This window comes from Cryptotermes secundus, unplaced genomic scaffold, assembly GCF_002891405.2.
Source record: "Cryptotermes secundus unplaced genomic scaffold, Csec_1.0 scaffold573, whole genome shotgun sequence".
Lineage (NCBI taxonomy): Eukaryota > Metazoa > Arthropoda > Insecta > Blattodea > Kalotermitidae > Cryptotermes > Cryptotermes secundus.
Window position 1 is genome coordinate 784,313 of NW_019738880.1, and position 19,106 is coordinate 803,418.

At 45.4% G+C, this 19,106-nt stretch overlaps 1 protein-coding gene across 1 annotated transcript in view; it reads left to right on the forward strand.

The window, feature by feature from the left end:
• Positions 1-19,106, forward strand: part of LOC111871195 — a 206,130-nt gene that overhangs the window by 59,288 nt on the left and 127,736 nt on the right. Inside the window, exon 3 of the mRNA XM_033754152.1 lies at positions 18,321-18,381. Within this exon, the coding sequence (XP_033610043.1) occupies positions 18,321-18,381 (61 nt within the window). The remainder of the gene's footprint in view (positions 1-18,320; positions 18,382-19,106) is intronic.

The following is a 19,106-nucleotide window of genomic DNA, read 5'->3' on the forward strand; positions in this document are numbered from 1 at the left end:
GTTGTACGCTAATCACTTGATCACCACCACTCATTAATTAAAAGTACAAAACTAGTGAAGGACTGTCACTGCAATCACTTGAGGACGGCTAGCCTATCAACCATCGAAACTTCGTGTTTGGCAAATATATATGAGACAATAGATATCAGCCATCAAAGCGAATGTTTTGTAAGTGAGATTTACCATTGTCATTACGCAATTCCGGGTGACCATAGCAACCAGTGAAGCATTGTGAGGAGAGAAGGAATCATAAATTCTGTACAGAACCTGTTCCATTAAAAAAATAATGCCAGACGAATGAACCTTAGATGCTGTGTGTAGCGCTGTAATGCAGAACATGCCCACACAGTGCAGAATGGCTCCCCTGAATGCAATCCGAATCCCATTTGAGTCCCTTTCACTGCTCACCATACCAAAACCTCATTAATTCCCCCACAGTCCGTTGTGTGGGAAGTACGAAAGAAAATACTCATCCGAATTGTCTTTTGTCTGTTGGACGCTTTAGTAGCGTCTTTTGTTGAAGTACTCCAATAGCTTCATGCGGAAATGGCTGAGATCCTTTGTCGAGTTTGCGGCTCTGCCAGTATTTTGTTTGTTTCCCTTCCATATAATTTCTGTATTTGTCGTACGTTCGGAGTAATTGTCCCAATTGTCATAGCTGACGTGGTTAGACTCCGTGTTCCTACCGCGGAGCGTCTGGTTCAATCCCAGGGGACTTATAGAAACTACTGATTACTATATGTACAGCCTGCTTTAATGGTGTGTATTTGTGTGTTTCACGTGGTTCTCACAGCGAACAGCGCTCGTCTCCATGAACAGCATTAACGGGTTGGTGTCTGTAGCGGAGACGTGATGTGGTTCCTGTAAGACACGAACTGAATTTCTGTGTCATGTAGAAGAAGTACTAACTTTGAAGGGTTTATAGATCTTAGGTATGAAACTTGGTCTCTGACGTTAAGGGAGAAACATAGACTGAGGGTTTGGAGAACAGGGTGTTGAGGAGAATATTTGGACCGAAGAGAGATGAAGTGACAGGAGGTTGGAGAAAACTGCATAATGAGGAGCTTCATAACGTGTACTCTTCTCCAAGTGTAACTAGAATGATCAAGTCAAGGAGGATGAGGTGGGCGGGTCATGTAGCACGAATTGCGGAGACGAGGAATGCATGTAGGATATTGGTGGGAAAGCCAGAAGGACAGAGACCACAGGGAAGACCAAGGCGTAGGTGGGTGGACAATATTAGAATGGATTTTAGAGAGACAGGATGGGATGGTATGGATTGGGCAGATCTGGCTCAGGATAGGGACCAGTGGAGGGCTCTTGTGAACACGGTGATGAACCTTCGGGTTCCATAAAATGCTGGGAAATTCTTGAGTAGCTGCAGAATTGGCGACTCCTCCAGAAGGACTCAGCTCCATAAGTAAGTACGTGACGGTATATTATTCATAAATCACAACCCTGAAAATGTTAAAAGAAATATTTCTTCCAACAAGTTATAATATACGAAGAATTGCATGAATCAGCGTATGTCTTGCAAGAAGATATTTGTATCAGCTGGATGGCCCGCTTTCTTTTCTAAAAACATACATACAGCTTTGTCTTATGAATTCATGCGAGATTTATGGCAGGGGAAGAAGCTTTTCTCCGTTTTTCTCTGGGGTTTCCCTGATTATCGTCACTCAATTGCTCCACGATCATTTATCGACCCCCTGAGTACCAGTGTGGGTTCCACAAGCGACACTTTTCATTGGTCCCCTTCTTCTTCGCGTGGCCATTTCAGACGATATGACAAAATGGCGGCCATGATATACAGTGTCTACAGTTGCAGCTCCCTCACTCAGTAGTGCACTACATCATGGCGATGCACTGTTCTTGCATGGCAGACCTACACATGCGCGCTTGAAATTGGCTACGTGAGATTTCGAGAGTGTCGCTTCTGGCCCAGCGGTGTTCCGTGCGGGGGTAAGGGGGGGGGGTGTTAAAACTGTAACCATTTTACACATTATCCTATTGTTATCGGTGCTTGGCTTGATCAGAGAACAAATACCTCGGTTCTTTAACTAAAATTGATATAGAAGTCATCGTATTTAACAAACACAAATATTCTGTTCTGTAGAGGTCGGGGATATAATGCCGTGTAGTCCGTTGAAAGTCAGCCGACGTTTCGGAGGAAAATGTCGCCTCTATTTTCAGGATCGAAGAATAAACCAAGAACGAAACAAATGCACCATGCTGTCTGCAAATAATAGCATTGAGGGAACAAAAGAAGAATAAGAAGAAAAAATTGGTGTGGGCACTCCAGATTCCATTTGCCATCCACCTGTTACCGTATCTCCTGGAATATAAGTAGCACATTTTTCACATTTTTAAATTTCTAAAATCGAGATGCATCTCATATTTGACGGTATCTATCGACGTCCAAAAATTATCTTGCATGACTAAAGCTTAAGGAAGGTCTTCATATCCATAACACTACTCACGTGCTATCTCAACGGGATACTTCATAAAACCCTTCCATCTGTCTTTATGTCTATACATGTATCCACCTATCGCTGCTAGGCAACGACTAGGTAAAAACATTACAACGGCAACGAATACACACGCAACAGAAGACTCGTTACATGCGCGCGTCGTTTTTCTGCGGGAGTCATGTCGTATCAGAGGACAGTAGGCGATTAATTCTTCCCAGAACCTACATTTTTGTCCCGTCTAGGAGCCTTAACTCCCAGTTATAACATTGCGAGTATGGGAAATAGCAACTTGCATTACGAAATTTCGCTTTAAGAACTCTCTTCAGGGCCGCAGCTGTTCGTAAGAGCGGAGACTGCTTGTGCAATGTATGTACTGGTTGGAACGTGTGTATCCAGTAATAGGCGCTCTTTACAGTGTTTGCATTACACTGAGTCCCATTTTTTGTGTGCAAAACGATTCGTTATGTCGTCTTGCAGATAAGTTCCTAATCTGTCCACTGTGTTGTAAGCTGGTTATTTAACGAAGCCATCTTTATGGATCTTTATAGATCCGATAACAGGATTAATAAATAATGGAGGAGCCGGTGGAATGCATGTGACCTGACTGTGTTACTCTTCTGTTATTTCATGCAAGATCTGGCAACACTGCCCTGCGTCATAAGCGGAAGTTTAACTGTTCCACGAAATGAGTTTTTCTTTTTCATACATTTTTTTGTGCCCCCGTTGAAGTCGTTATTCTTTCTGCTTCTGAAATTAATGAAGTTGTCAGCGTCTTGTCCACTTAGCAGAGATTCACTTGCCTTTTCGAACGTCGCGACGTACCGCTGAATACAAATGAAGGCAGGAAAATTAAATTTTTATAATATTGGACAAGAGTGTAAGGCGGTGGGAGGCAAAAGGCCACCGGTCACTTCTGTTTTTCTTGTGTCTTCTTCCCTTAATGAAATACGCCATGGTTTTACAAAATGTGGGTCGCGACCCACTGTGATGGTGTCACCGAATTTTAGAAAATTATTTACGACGTAGCGCTATCCACGCACAGTTCTTAGTCAGTAAGATGTAATGTAGATGCTGTAGGATCATGAAACTGTCCGAAGAAATCGCTTGATTTTTATGAAATCGTGTGACGCAGTTGCTTTGCTTTCATGAAACGGTACGATTCGATTGCTTTGTTTCCACGATGAAATGCGAATCAGTTTCTTGGTTTATTATAAACATGTGTGGTACAGTTGCTTGCTTTTCACGAATACGTGTGGTTTAGTTGCTTGGTTTTCATGCAGCTGAAACAGTTGTATAGTTTCTAGGATGGAAATGCCAATCGCTTGAGTTTCACGAATACGTGTGGTTTAGTTGCTTGGTTTTCATGCAACTGAAACAGTTGTATAGTTTCTAGGATGAAAATGCCAGTCACTTGATTTTCACGAATATGAGTGGTTTAGTTGCTTTGTTTTCACAAATACGTGTGGTTTAGTTGCGTGGTTTTCACGAATACGTGTGGTTTAGTTGCTTGGTTTTCACGAAACTGAAACAATTGTATAGTTTCTAGGATGAAAATGCCAGTCGCTTGATTTTCACGAATATGAGTGGTTTAGTTGCTTGGTTTTCACGAATACGTGTGGTTTAGTTGCTTGGTTTTCATGCTTGTTTACAACTGAAACAGTTGTATAGTTTCTAAGATGGAAATGCCAGTCATTTGCTTGACTTTCACAAATATGAGTGATTTAGTTGCTTGACTTTCACGAATATGAGTGGTTTAGTTGCTTGGTTTTCATGAAACTGAAACAGTTGTATAGTTTCTAGGATGAAAATGCCAGTTGCTTGATTTTCACGAATATGAGTGGTTTCGTTGCTTGGTTTTCATGAAACTGAAACAGTTGTATGATTTTCGGGATGAAAATGTCAGTCATATGCTTGATTTTCATAAAACTGTGCACGGACTTGATATCACTTGAAGACTCTCGTGTATGTTTAATTCCGTATATCAGCTTCTGCAAGAATAAGGGCAGTGCTAACGTGTGAGGTGGTAAAAATACGTGCTGTCCATTATAGGATCATGAAGTGATACGTAAATAGTTAATTTTGTGCCTTACTGAGCCACTTGCATAAGGTGAACGTATATAATGAGAAATTAACTGTTCGCTTCTGTGTTACATTTCGGAAACAGACTTGCCGATTTCCTTAAAATTTGGCATTAGAGTCTACCCTAAAATTTGTAATATCTGATATTATGTAAATAATGTACGCTGGTAGAGAAACGGCCGAGATTTCAGCATGTGCTACCACGACTGTCGTCTTTGCTTCTGGGCGTGATCACAAACAAGATTAACTACTCAGCTGGGATTATGTAATCCAGTATTGCGAGATTTTCAACGGTCGAAAGTGTTGCCGCGTTCCTGTAACTAATGTTTGCTGCTTGCTTGCAGTGTGGTTTGTCAGAGAGGGCTCTGACAAAATTAACGACGTTTAGGATTTGAAGTTTTCACCGCCGTGACTATGAACAATGCCGTCTTCTGGGATGCGGCACCATTTAGACTTCTTTTTTTCCCCCACGAGGAATCCAGACATTAGTGAAGCGCTGGAGGGCATGCATTAAGTTCCACTGGGACAATACTGATAAATAACAATGCTGTGTAGAATCTCTTTGCAATAAATTACCTCGTAAAAGAAAAATTGAGAAGAAAGCAGTCTTCTGGGATGTGGCGCGCGTGTAGATATTGTGTTAACCGACGTTTAGGCCGCACCATAGCTCAAGCGGTTAGTCGTTGACTTCCCACCGCGGCGACCCGAGTTCGATCACGGGTCTGGTCAAGTGGGATTTGTGGTGGACAAAGTGGCGCTGGGGCGGGTTTTCTCCTGTACTTCGGTTTCCCCTGCCAATCTTCATTCCACCAAATTCTCCATCATCATAATCATCCGGGGCAGGCTACAATAGGCCAATCAGTGGCCGCCGTGCCGAGTTGACCCGGTTGGACTCCACCCCCCACTAAGCGAATTTAATTTTTTTAACCGACGTTTCGGAGAAAGGTATCTCCTCCGTCTTAAGGGTAGAAGAAAAAAGAAGAAAATCCGCAAGCGAAGAACCAGCGTGAGCAGGTGCTAATAGACTAAAGTTGATTCCTCCGAAACTTCGGTTCACACAATATCTACACTGCGCCACATCCCAGAAGACTGTTTTCTTCATAGTCACCGCCGTGAAACCCTCAGATCCTACAATGAAAAAGTGAGGTTTTCTCTTGACCGATCGTCGTAAATCTGACTGACTTACCGAGGCAGTCTTTTGAGTAATCCTTGAGAACTCCGCTATCCCCATTCTTGGGGGTCGCGATCCACATTCTGAAGAACTGTTGCGCATTATTGTAGAAGAAGATAGTTGCAGTGGAGGGGGAGGGCCTTGGCGGTGTTTATAGTACACAATTCCTGTCAGAGATGGCGCTTGCTGTGCATTTGTATCACTAACTCACACCAGTTCTGATGTGCGGGACGAGCGGCGATTGCTCGAACCCACTCCTTCATTTAAGAATCGATTTTTGTACTTCATGTGATGTGTTTACGTATTTAGACGAGTAGATTAACGTAACGGCAACATTTGAGGTTTATATTCGGGAGGCATTCGAGTCGAATCTCGGTCGAAATACAAGCTGTCTTGTTTTCCTGCACTTCCCTCAGTTTCTCGAAGGAAAAGCCAGGATATCGGCATTTCGATACGCCGCGACCACTTCACTGCAAAACCTATTGAAGCCATCGTTTATCAGTCGTACTATTTGACGCTATGTAGTGTAGATACTAACCCCGTGGCTTGTACTCCGCAAGCGAACTATACCGACCGAGCGACTGCCGGTTGTCGGCGAAGTTAATGTCAACTTTAGCGGATAAAGGGTGTCGCGTGGTCAGTGAAACGGATCCCCACGGCCGTTAATCTCTGGTTTCTAGACCGGAGCCGCTACTTTTCCATTCAAGTAGCTCCTCAGTTATCATCACGAGGCTGAGTGAACCCCGTTCCAGACTCGCTAATTCTCAGAATCGAACCCGGGATCTCTGGATCTGTAGGCAGGAACTCTGACCACTAGACCACAGAGGCGGTCGATTATGAAGTGATTGAGAACATTATTTATAATTGATTGTCCGCACTTTAAAATTTTATATGTCGATATTAATTCAACTTTATGATAAATCTGTAACATCGTATTTCATTGTCTTGGACATGTAATACGGCGTTTATGTGGACATTTCTGGATTCTGGCAACGCCAAGAAGTCTGGAGTTCTGACACGAGCGGCCATTAATTTTAGTTCGGGTATAGAAAACCAGACACGCCTACAAAAGTCTGTGAAAGAACCAGGTCAAAAACTCGGTATGTTTGCCTGCGAATGAGAACTGCGCAGGCGCCATTATTGCCTCGTTCAGATTCCCCAATGAGAGATGGAATGACATGTGTCAGGTTCGCAGCGGGGAGAACTGAAATTTTGAATTTCCCACGTGCGAGTGTGCAAGCCATCTCCGAGCTCGACATGCCGAACTGTACGGATGTGACCCCCTGCACGCTCCGAATTCTGGTGCACAAATATAAATTCAGTGAAGTGGATTGTTAATTCAAGTATAAAACTGTATTTTTTTTATCTCCTCTCACTCCCACTTTGGAGCACAGGGCTGATTTCTCAGTTTCATGATTATTTTACAGACGGTATGACTCCGTGGAAGGGTGATCAGCTCGTCGCAAGGCCTCTTCCTAAACAAACGTCAACACAGACACAGAATAAACGCATACACACACACCAAATATCCATGCCTTGTGAGGGATTCGAACCCACGATCCCGGCTTTCGAGCGAGGAAAGACAGTACATGCCTTAGACCGCTTAGCTACCGTGACCGGCGTAAGTAATTTACCTACGAGTGTGGCGGATGTTCATTATACAAAGGAAGAACGGCATAAGTGAGATAACTTCAGGGTGACTCAGCTTCTTCTTGTTTGGCGAATTCCGGCATCCTTACCCAACCCAGCTTGTTTACGTACCTACACGCTTACCTGCCTCCGTTACTTTGTTCTGTGAGCACAACTGGCAGTGGCGCCCAGCCTAAATACGTAATTACATATCAGAACGGAGGAACAGGTGTAATAGTGATAGCGCCTTTCTGACCGAGCCGATAACATCAAAACAGGTGGGAAGAGAACGGTATCACAGTGCCCCATGGGCCTTCATGACTTGCTCCGAATTAACTAAGCACGGCGACAACTTTTTTTTTCCTTGGCACTACAGCCCCAGTGGGCCTAGGCCTACCTCCATGAACTTCTTCGTTCACTTTGGTTTTTGTAGATCTTACACGTTCGGTAGGGCTCCTTGGGCGGGTGATCAGCTCGTCGCAAGGCTTCTAACTGTACACAAACACAGAAAAACGCACAACATCCATGCCCTGAGCGGGATTCTAATGCACGATCCTGGCATCCGAGCGATCGAAGACAGTACATGCTTTAGACCGCTCGGCGACAACTTTACCGTTTATATTTATCATTAATGGAAGCTTTGGAGAATTCACGTACCTCTCAGTCTGATCACTGGGGCCCGTCCGACAGGTTGAGTAACGTTGGCCCAAGGTTCCACTGCAGCCGCGTACATGCGCTGTTGTACAAAGTTTAATTACAATTTATGATACAAAGATGCGATCGTAAACCTGCGTTTAAATTCCATTAACTCGACAATAGTAGCAACAACAGAAATCGTGGCTTCTATTTCCGAAAGGAAACAGTGATTCTTAGTCTCTCTAAAGGACCCCTCTGTTTTCACGTTAAATGCAAGATTCCAGACACGTGTTCCCGTCTTGTTGTAACCGTCGGTCGCCTGGGATTCAGCTGCAGGACGAGTCTTCAGCAAGAACCATCAGGTCCTTCCCCACGGGGGTTGCCTATACAACATCCTGTGTGGTGAAACGGTGGTTATGGATCACGGCATGGAGCTGAGGTCTACTTGAGACGCCGCCAGTCGCTCAGCTACTCAAGAATTTCCCAATATTTTATGGAATCCCGAAGTTGTGTTCCGTGTTCACAAGAGCACGCCACCCGTCCTTATCCTCAGCCAGATTAATCCAGCCAATATCACCCCATCCTGGGGCAAGGGGTAGCGTAGTTAGTTGAGGCACTATGCTACAAGTCGGAAGGTCGCGGGGTCGAATCTCGATGAGGTGGATTTTTTCAATTGACGTAATCCTTCCAGCCACACTGTGGCCCTGGGGTCGACTCAGCCTCTAACAGAAATGAGTACCAGTAATTTTCCTGGGATGGAATGGGCGGCCGACGCGTAAGGCTGACAACCTCACCACCATCTGTGAGCCGATTATCTAGAAAATGTGGGAGCCTTAACATCTCACAACCCTATGGGCCTCCACGGCCTGTTACAGGGATACCTTTACTTTTTTTTTACCGTATCACCCCATTCTATTTTACTAAGATCAATTTTAATATTATCCTAGCACCCACGTCTACACCACCCTAGTGATTTCTTCTGACCTTCCAATCAAAACCCAATATGAATTCCTCTTTTCCCCATGCGTGTTACGTGCGAACCCAGTGTCGCCCCTCATGGCTTGATTATTATATTCAGCGAAGAATTCGAGTTATGAAGCTCCTCATTACGCGGTTTTCGGTTCAAATACTTTGGTCAGCACGCTGGTCTCAAACACCCGCAGACTGTGTTCCCTAAGCTTCGCGCTAACTTCCACCTAACCATCTCACGAGGTCATTCAAAGCTTCCATCAACAGGTTATAACCGAAGCCACACGGTGGCTGGACAAACTAAGCGAGATACGAAGGGCGCCCATGTTAGGACGGGGACCATAATTGTTGAGGTTACTCTGCTTGAGTGATGCATAGCTACAATCTTCAGTCAAATTTAACCTCTGTTCACTCATAACGGATTGCTTATGGCTGCGCCTATTTTATGCAAGTGTATGTGCCACTTTCATGTGCAGTTTTGTGTCTGCGGACACAAGGCGCTGTACTACCATGTGGAGTGAGTTGCGTGAGGTTGTTTAGGAACAGAACGGAAACAAAATCTTGAGTACACTGGAACAGATCTGGCTTTCCTGGTCATTCACGTGTAGGAATCCTACTGCATTCTTGTTCTCCCCTTTCGTGCTACATGTCCTGACCATCTCACCCTCCTTGACTTGATCATTCTTATTGTGCTTAGGGAAGAGTAAAAGTCATGAAGCTCCTAATTATGCAGTTTTCTCCAATCTCCTGTCACTTCATCCCTCTTCGGAACAAATATTCTCCTCAGCACCCTGTTCTCAAACACCCTCAGTCTATGTCATTTATTCACTCGTGGAGCTGAGCCCTTCTTGAGAAGCCGCCAATTGTATAGCTACTCAAGGGTTTCCCAGCATTTTATGGAACCCGAAGGTTCATTACCGTGTTCACAAGAGCCCTCCACTGGTCCCTATTCTGAGCCCAGATCAGTGTAATCCATGCCATCCCATCCTGTCTCTCTAAGATCCATTTTAATATTTTCCACCCACCTACGTCTTCGTCTTCCCAGTGGTCTCTTTCCTTCTGGCTTTACCACCAATATCCTATACGCGTTCCTCTTCTCCTCTATTCGTGTTACATGCCCTGTCCACCTCATCCTCCTTGACTTAATCATTCTAATTACACTTGGAGAAGAGCACAAGTTATGAAGCTCCTCATTATGCAGTTTCCTCCTGCCTCCTGTCACTTAATCTGTCTTCGGTCCATATATTCTCCTCAGCACACTGTTCATCCCTTAATGTCAGAGACCAAGTTTCACACCCATACGGAATCATAAGAAAAATTATAGTTTTGTATATCACACTACACAGTCGAATAGTAGGGCGATTAGTGAATGGTCAGTGAATTGGAAAGGACATTGAAGGAAGCAGTCATTGACTAACGTGAGGCACTACCCCGAAATTTGTATGGAGATACTGAGGAAAACCACGGAAGTCCTCAGTGAGGAGAGCCCGAGTTCAGGATATTTGTATGGCGAATCTAGTGTTTGCGGAAACTTATTGACGTGTGTCTGTGTTGCTCGTAGTGGCGTGTGTGAAACGTACGTGTGTCCGATGTGCAAATTAGTTGGCGGTTTCATGCGTCGCGGGGTGGCGCGAACGCCTGCCGCTGATGGCGCCTCTCGCGAAGTCTAACCCCTGCTACAATCCCCGCCTTACTCTCCCGGAACCCGGTCCTACCGCCATCCCGCTGCCAGTAGTGGTCGATCTTCCGGGTCGAACGGTTGCCTGCATACGGCAGCCTGGGTCGAAGCCGTGACTTCTCATAATCTTTCCAACAGACTCCTCTACAATACTCGTACCCCAGTGACGCCTGTTTTCCGTTCATTCTGATTCTTACAGACCTGAAGTTCTGCTTATGATTTATACTAATTTTAATGGCCAATAGAGAGTTCTGTTAGCTTATTGACGTTATGCTGAGAGTGTTAGATGTGAATTTTGAATATTATGTGATGTGGGGTGAGGACAGAATTCGCCATGTTCACGTGCTTGTGGCAGTGCTGGTCATGGTACGTACATCCCGCTATTAGCATGCCTGTTTCTCTCGCAGGAACCTCCGGCTTATTACTGATTTCGTATTCTAGTGATCTGAAGCATTTGGATTCTCTGTAGAGACCTTTTTTTTTTCCCCCCCAAATACTGTATAATTATTGCATCCCCAATCTCCCAATTATCCTGCTCTTATAAGCTTTCTTATTGGTTTCAGTTTTCCAGTTAGAACAAAATGTTCAGATTAGTGTGGGGCGGATTCGTTTTGGAATCTGTCTTCACTACATCACGCACTGTTCGGTGTGGAAAGTACGGTTCTCACAGAGGCGACTGTGAAGAGTACGATGCCATGTAGTTTCATAGTAGTCCACCAGTGCTTCGGATGAACGTACGGCCTCCATCTTCAGGGCCAAGAGTAAGCCAAGCGGGCTCTGTTCTTCTTGCTTGTCTTACTCTTCGAACTTGAAGATGGATACAGTAGGTTCTTCGGAAACGTCGATGTATTTCTGCTAGACGACAGAATAGAATCTCAGAATAGAGAGAGAGAGAGAGGGGTATGTCGGTAAAATTTCGGTTACCATGGCGCCAACTATGAAGAATGTAGTTTTCTGGGATATGGCGCCGTGCAGGCTGGGAGATAGTTTGAAGGTGGGGACAAGGCACTGCTCTCTTCTGAAACATCGGTATATGTCTACCAGACTGCACGGCTACACATCTCAGAGGACAGCAATCCTAAGATGTCAGTTTGTTTATGCATGCGATTTAGGTGAGACGAGTACAAGTTTTGAAACCCGAAAAGAGACGTCGGTTTGAAATGTGGGGCAGTGCCCCCCGCGTAGACACGGCGTGTCGCTGTTGGGTTCTCTGAACACATCAGACTGGATTAGCGACTACAGCAGGGGCGAAGCAAGCTTACAGCAGCATGATCTAAGCTGTTGCACCTTTCCCGTCCTCCTTTGCTTTGCTCAAAATGAAATTTAATTTCTGTTAATATTTTGTTTATGTCACGACCGACCGTTGACTGTCGTCTAAACACGAGAGAAGGTAAAGTTGTCCCGGTACTTAATTAATTAAGCACTACGCCATGAAGGCGTGTGGGGGAGTGGAGGTATAGCTCAACCGTTCTTGATCTCGGCACTAGATGGAGTTGAGTGGTCAGCTTCAGGCTTCGGCCACTTTACACCTGGTACCCACTGTATTGGGAGGCTGAGCGGGCCCCAGAGCCGGTCCGGGCGCTGTGGAGAACGTAAAAATTTCTACCCGTACCGGGACTAGAACTGTGGTCGTCCAGCTCGTAGTCGAACGCTGTCTCGTCTCCTCTGACACGTTACGCAACAGTGTAAATGAGACTTTTCAGATACTGACGACACCAACGGTGGTTTTCGGAGTGTCTGGAAATTCGGCGTTATGAATTGTGACGAAGTTTTGAGAATGAGAAGGGGACTGGCGGCTTGGGCTGATCCCGATAATGCGGTGACAACTGTCATTATAAAAAATGACGACAGACTGTATGCCAATGAGCCTGCAGGCTTTGAAGCATTACCTTCAAGGGCCCATCGGTGATGCGGGTTACGTCATTTGGTATCGTGACGCATATATCCATTGCTGGGCAACGACTCGATAAACAAGCCCGCAACAAATACGCAACCAACAATAGAGTAGACCCATTGCTAGGTAACGCCCGCAATACACGCGCGCGGCAATAAGGCAGATGTTGCCAGAGTGTTCTCTATGTCGATTTGCATATACCCAGTGATGAACGACTCAGTGAGCACGTTACAGCTAATACGCAACAATAGAGGACATCCATTGCTGGGAATCGGATGTGTTTTCTGTGCTGTTTTCCGGCCCGAGGCTATTTAACGAGAAACCAAAGATAAATGGCAGTTCAAAGACAGACGTGTCCTCTCGTCAGAGAGGGCACCCCACATAACAAGACCGTAAGTGTCAAATGACTGACTGACTCACCGTAATTCGCAATGTGACTTGACTTTGACTTGACACTTCAGTTGGAAGTCAGAATTGTTCCAGCGGAGTGTCCAGTCGGAAGAAGATGACAGTGTGTCAGATAATGATTTGTGAACTGTTGTGTTATTAGTCACGCAAACCACAGATACGTGGCAATATCGTTATGAGATCAGGGGATTTGGTTCCAGTTGCAGCGTTTCTGGCTTGTATTCGGGAGATGCTCGCTTAAAATCTTGGCCAGGACACTAACTGACTGAACTTTCTCGTGGTTTTCCTCACTGTCTCCAGGCATAATGCCTTACTACCACGACCGCTTCCTTTTTCACACGTCTTCCAATTCATTATTCATTAATCATCCGTTATTGGACTCTGTATAAAGTGAGTTACTGCCAGCGTTGTTAACTAAGCTGCAAATAGGAGCCCTTAATTAAGAATTGTAATTAGTCCTACCGTCACTGTAGCTTGGCGTGTGTAGCATTACTCCTCTAATATGGGCCAGATGTAAATTTCAGTTGCTATGCAACGGGAGTTACTTTTGCAGCAGGTGCATCGTTACCAGTGAAACGCAGAAAATCACAAAGATCGTGTATAGAATATTCTTCTCTATGAACTCCAAAGTGGTACACACTTTTCTAGAGTTAGGCCCCATCCTAAAGGGCAGGAACTGAACCCGTCCCTTATTTTAAGGCGTATTTTTAAGAGCCCGGTATGGCTTCGGTCTGGAGGAGCGAGGAAATGGGTTTAGGGCCAAAAGATTGCTCCATAGCGTTCCGGATGGGTACAGGTGGCTCCTCCAGGCCGGGGCGTGAAGCTGACCACTCACCTGCACCTAGTGTTGATGTTAAAAATGGTGGAGCTATACCTTCACTCCCTTATACGTTTTCATGATTAATTAAGTACAAGGACAATTTTTATCTCAGAAGATAAATTGTATCGATTACCTGGTGAACTTTAAATGGAACTTGATGACTCAGCCGATATAGCAACGGTCTAAATGCCGGACGGCAAGGGTTCAATTCCTAGCAGCGGAAAGAAATTTGTCTGTGTTCCACAGTGTTCAGACCGACTCCGGGGCCCACCCAGCCTCGTATCCGATGGATACGGTGGTAAAACGGTCGTGGCGTGAAGCTAGCCGCTCACCTCCGTCTAACGCCAAGGCCAAGAATTGTGGAACTGTACCTCCACGCCCCCATATTTGTTCGTGGCATAGTGGTTAATTAAGCACAGAGGTGACTGCTTGATGTATGCGCAGAATTGTAGCCGATATGCGTACGTCGGTGTTCTGATTGAGCCGCAGATGGGCGTCTGTCCACAACGAAGCTGAAGGGACAGATGTTGCTGCTGTGTTCACGGCACTCCCGTTGCTTCGACCCCACGCATTACACTCTCTTCACGCCAACCTATCCAGGAGAACATTGGAAAGGCTCAAGTTCAAATCCCCTTCAACTGCCCGCCTTTCTCATATGTAGGTAGGGTAGGTCATAATCGGCAGTAATCAGAAGTCGGGATGGGTTGTGTTTGTAGATGGAATTGAGTTGTTTCCGCCAAGGTAGGACCAAGATTTAATTAAATGTGTATGCCGGGCGCCAGCAGCTGTTTCTGGGTGGAAATAAACTGCGAATTCAGAGGGATTCTTCCTTCTTAACAGACGTGGTTTGAGCTGACCTATATCAGGAAGATAGGGACTCGTCTAGGGTCGTGTTGACAGGCCGTGACTCTGGCGGCCACGAGTCCCTCGACGCCGCTAAACTTAAGGTAAAGGTAAAGCTATCCCTGTAACTGGCCGTGAAGGCCCATAGGGTTGAGAGACATTGAGGCTCCCACATTTTTTCTAAGACAGTCGGCTCACAGATGGCGGTGAGGTTGTCAACCTTACGCGCCGGCCGCCCTTTACCCCTCAGGAAGATTCCTGGTACTCATTAGAGGCTGAGTCGACCCCAGGGCCATAGTGCTGCTGGAAGGATTAGGTAAATTGAAAAAAAATCCACCTAATCGGTACTCGAACCCGCGACCTTCCAGCTTGTAGCATAGTGCGCCAACCAACTACGCTACCGCGTGTACCCGAACAATACACTTACGGACAACAAATGTTGAAATACGCTGATGAAGAATTATTAACGCTGTCGAAAGTAGTGAGTAACACCTCCATTGGTTTCTGTATCGGTTTGACGCTGTTTTAATACAAGCCACAGAAACCAGCAGCCCGTAGCCATTATCGAATCAGGACTGAGATGTGAAGTGGCTTCAGCTATATCGTCATCACCAGATTCCCTTTGATCGCAGTTCACGAAGAAGGGGAGGAGCGGAAGAAACAGAGGAGAGAGGAAATATTAAAATGGCTCTTGAGTCCCGTAACGGGCGCCCCTTTCATTGCTCACGTAAACTTAACACAAAGTTTGAAGGAAGTTTTTATAAGTTCCCACCTTAGTAACCAAGTCAAGGAGGATGAGGTGGGCAGGGCATATAGCACGAATGGTGGAAAGAGGAATGCATGTAAGATATTTGTGGGAAAGCCAGAAGGAAAGAGACCAGTGGGAAGACCAAGGCGTAGGTGGGTGGACAATATTAAAATGGACCTTACAGAGATGGGATGAGATGGATTGGATTGATCTGGCTCAGGATAGGGACCAGTGGAGGGCTCTTGCGAACACGGTAATGCACCTTCGGGTTCCATAAAATGCTGGGAAATTCTTGAGTAGCTGCAGATTTGGCGACTCCCCAACTAGGGATCGGCTCCATAAGTAATTTCCTACCTTAGTAACCTTTTGGAAAGAAGTCGCTGTTGAAGTAACAAGATTAGCAATGAACCTGGAACTTAGTTTGGGATAGAATTGTCGGGCAGTTCCAGGCGTCGATCTGTCTTTCATAGTTTTTCATGCAGCACCTTCACCGTCAGTCCTATATGCATTTAGACACTTCTGCATGCAGGAGGAGACTTATTGAAGAAATTAATGTGAAAATAAGGTTCTTATTAGTTACCTCGTTCACAGTTAGGGCCATTCCTGCAGTCCGTTTTGTAGACATGACAGCCGTGAAGCAAGTTCACGCGCTCCTTTGATCGGCCCGGCTTCACGGGACAATCGGCCCGATGTTTCACTTGAGCCCGCCTTCGCAAGAAGAGCCACTCTATAAGAATTTCTTTATTTCGTTCTCATTCATTCACTTATGGGGGGCACGCGGTAGCGTAGTTGATTGAGGCACTATGCTACAAGCCGGAAGGTCGCGGGTTCAATTCCCGATGAGGTCATTGGAATTTTTTCAATTGACCTAATCCTTCCAGCTGCACTAAGCCCTGGTGTCGACTTAGCCTCTAACAGAAATGAGTAACAGGAATTAAATAATTTTCCTGGGGAGTAAAAGCGCGGCCGGCGCGTAAGGCTGACAACCTTACCGCCATCTTTGAGCCGATTGTCTAGACAATGTGGGACCCTCATACGTCTCGCAACCCTATGGGCCTTCACCGCCTGGTACAGGGATAGCTTTACTTTACTTTTTTACTTTACTTCATTCATTTATTTGATGAGCCTGGATAGCTCAGTTCGTGTAACGACGGAGTACAGGCTGGACGGCCGGGGTTCGATTTTTCTTTACTAACGTTGGTAAGGAATAAAGGGGAATATAATGACCTTCAGCTGCAAGGAACCATTGGAGCCACCGTTGCTGAAAATCTCCCGTGAGATGTGCGGCCTTTTTTGTTGCATCTTTTCTGTCACTTTTTATGTCAACTTAAGTCACATCTTTGCGATTCATTGTTTTCGAACTACGATGGAATTCGATGTTATTTAATTTAGCAGTTGAAAATTTTGTTGAATAAATAAATAAATAAATAAATAAATGCATATATGAAAATCCCTCGTTGCTCACTTTTGCAAAATGATCTAGGTCCACTTTTATAGTTTTAGTGGTAAAGGTTTTCAACCTTATTGCATTTTGCTTCGCTTGCGGTATATCTCATATTTCACATTATGATTTTATAGAACTTGCAAACCAACAAAACTACTCACTGGACAACACGCCAACAGAAATTAAGTCTTTTGCCACTAAGACAGCAAAAGTGTATTATGGAAGTTGTAGCCGTCCGCCGACGTGCAGCTGCCACGATTGTCGCTCGAGCTTGAGTTCTTAATCACAGGATACGGGTGCTTGGGATATGGGAGTGGAACACACTTCGGGGTTCATGAATCCGGGGGCTCCAGAACACACCTTGGATTGCAGTTTTAATTTAAAGTTTCATTAATGATCAATATTTACATTATTCTCCAAGCTAGCCGCTCCGTCCGCCGACTCGCTACCACTACGGTAAAACACTTCTCTGTTCTGTCTATCTTTCAATAACTGTCCTCCTCCGTTCCCTATAACCGACTGCCCTCTTTTTACCAGTCCCCCAGTGGGCATAAAAAACAAGAAAATGAAAAGAGAAAGCCAAGGGTCGAGCCTGGCATCTGTCCTACATTCGTAGTAAGCCCTTAAACTTTTGTAGGTCTTCAAGGCACACGAGCAGGGAACCCAAGACCCTCCTGACCCGTCTCGCACAAGGTCAGTTCATGGGTTTACGACACCAGGAGCAACCAGGCGACGTTAGGTACAATAGTGACACCCCAAGCCTAAGGAGGACAATAGCTGAATTACAACTAGACGGGTCCTGGGATGGTATCTCGCCGGAGGAGCGTCTCTCATGGTGTTAAACAATGCATAAGTTCATACCGTTAAATAATTTTGGCGAGGGACGTACGGTTACAAAGTCTAACCTCCACACAGTCCCATGTACGCAACAAAAGCAATTGCCATGTTCACAACTCAACTTACGTATGAATATTTTGACGTACATAATTCAGTGAAGAAGACAAAGTTGTAAATGTCTTGACGGAGCAGTTAACTAAATTTGAAGAGTACGTCTTCTGAGATGTGACGCCAGCCTTAAAGTAAAAAAAAAAAAGTAAAGCCATCCCTGTAACAGGCCGTGAAGGCCCATAGGGTTGTGAGACGTTGAGGGTCCCACATTAACTAGACAATCGGCTCAAAGATGGCGGTAAGATTGTCAACCTTACGCGCCGGCCGCGCTTTACTCCCCAGGAAAAGTATTTAATTAATTCCAGGTACTCATTTCTGTTAAAGGCTGAGTCGACTCCAGGGCCATAGTGCGGCTGGAAGGGTTAGGTCAACTGAAAAAAAATCCAATGACCTCATCGGGACTTGAGTAGAAGTTTATCGAAAGTTTTCTCAAACGACATGACGTCTTTTCGCAGAACGAATTACTTTTCATAGTCACCGCCGCTAGAACTTCAGATACGACACAGTTTAATGTTTTTTTATTACTTATTAAGCTCTGAGTTTTTTAATAACTGTTAATTAAAAGCGGTATTTTGTTTGCAGGTTGGATCCACCGGTGACAAGTCCCCTAACCAGCCCTGTTATTACCATGGAAACCAAGAAGGTAAGTCAGCACCTTTCATTTTTAATAACATTCTATGTGGTCACAGTTAATGGTTACAGGTCCAGAGGTCCTGGGTTCGATTCTCGGCGCTACCAGATTTTCTGAGAAGTAGTGGGTCTGGATCGGGGTCCACTCATCCTCGTGAGGATAATTGAGGAGCTATTTCAAGGAAATAACAGCTCCGGTCTAGAAAACCGAAATTAACGGCCGTGGGGATTCGTTGCGCTGACCACGCGACACCCTCTGTCTCTCTATCTATGTGTATTAGTGACCTGTAGACTGGATTTGGATTAGTGAATCGATTTACTGGATACTGGATTTGTGGTGGACATAGTGGCGCTGGGGCAGGTTTTCTCCGAGTACTTCGTGTTAAGCCGCGGAGCAAGGGGGCGTGGAGGTACCCCTCCTTGCCTCCACAGCTTACTCTGTAAGGAGTCAATACCATAATCCTAGCTTACCCTTGGCTAGGATTCTCCGGTTTCGGGGCTCCCTTCTCTCACTTAAAGCTGCCACCATCTATTATATGTCCTAAGTGAGGTGATGTAAGTGCCAAGGGCCCGTAGCACGTAGTCGAGCGTTCTCTGTGGGCTGGCCCTTTCGGCGCAGTCACCTCTTATTATTGGCGTAGAGCGGGCGTGTCTGGTCTGACCCGCCTCTACCTATCGTCTGTTCTTTTCTATCGTGGGGACTACCCCCTGAGCATATAGTCATAGCTCTGTCTTGAC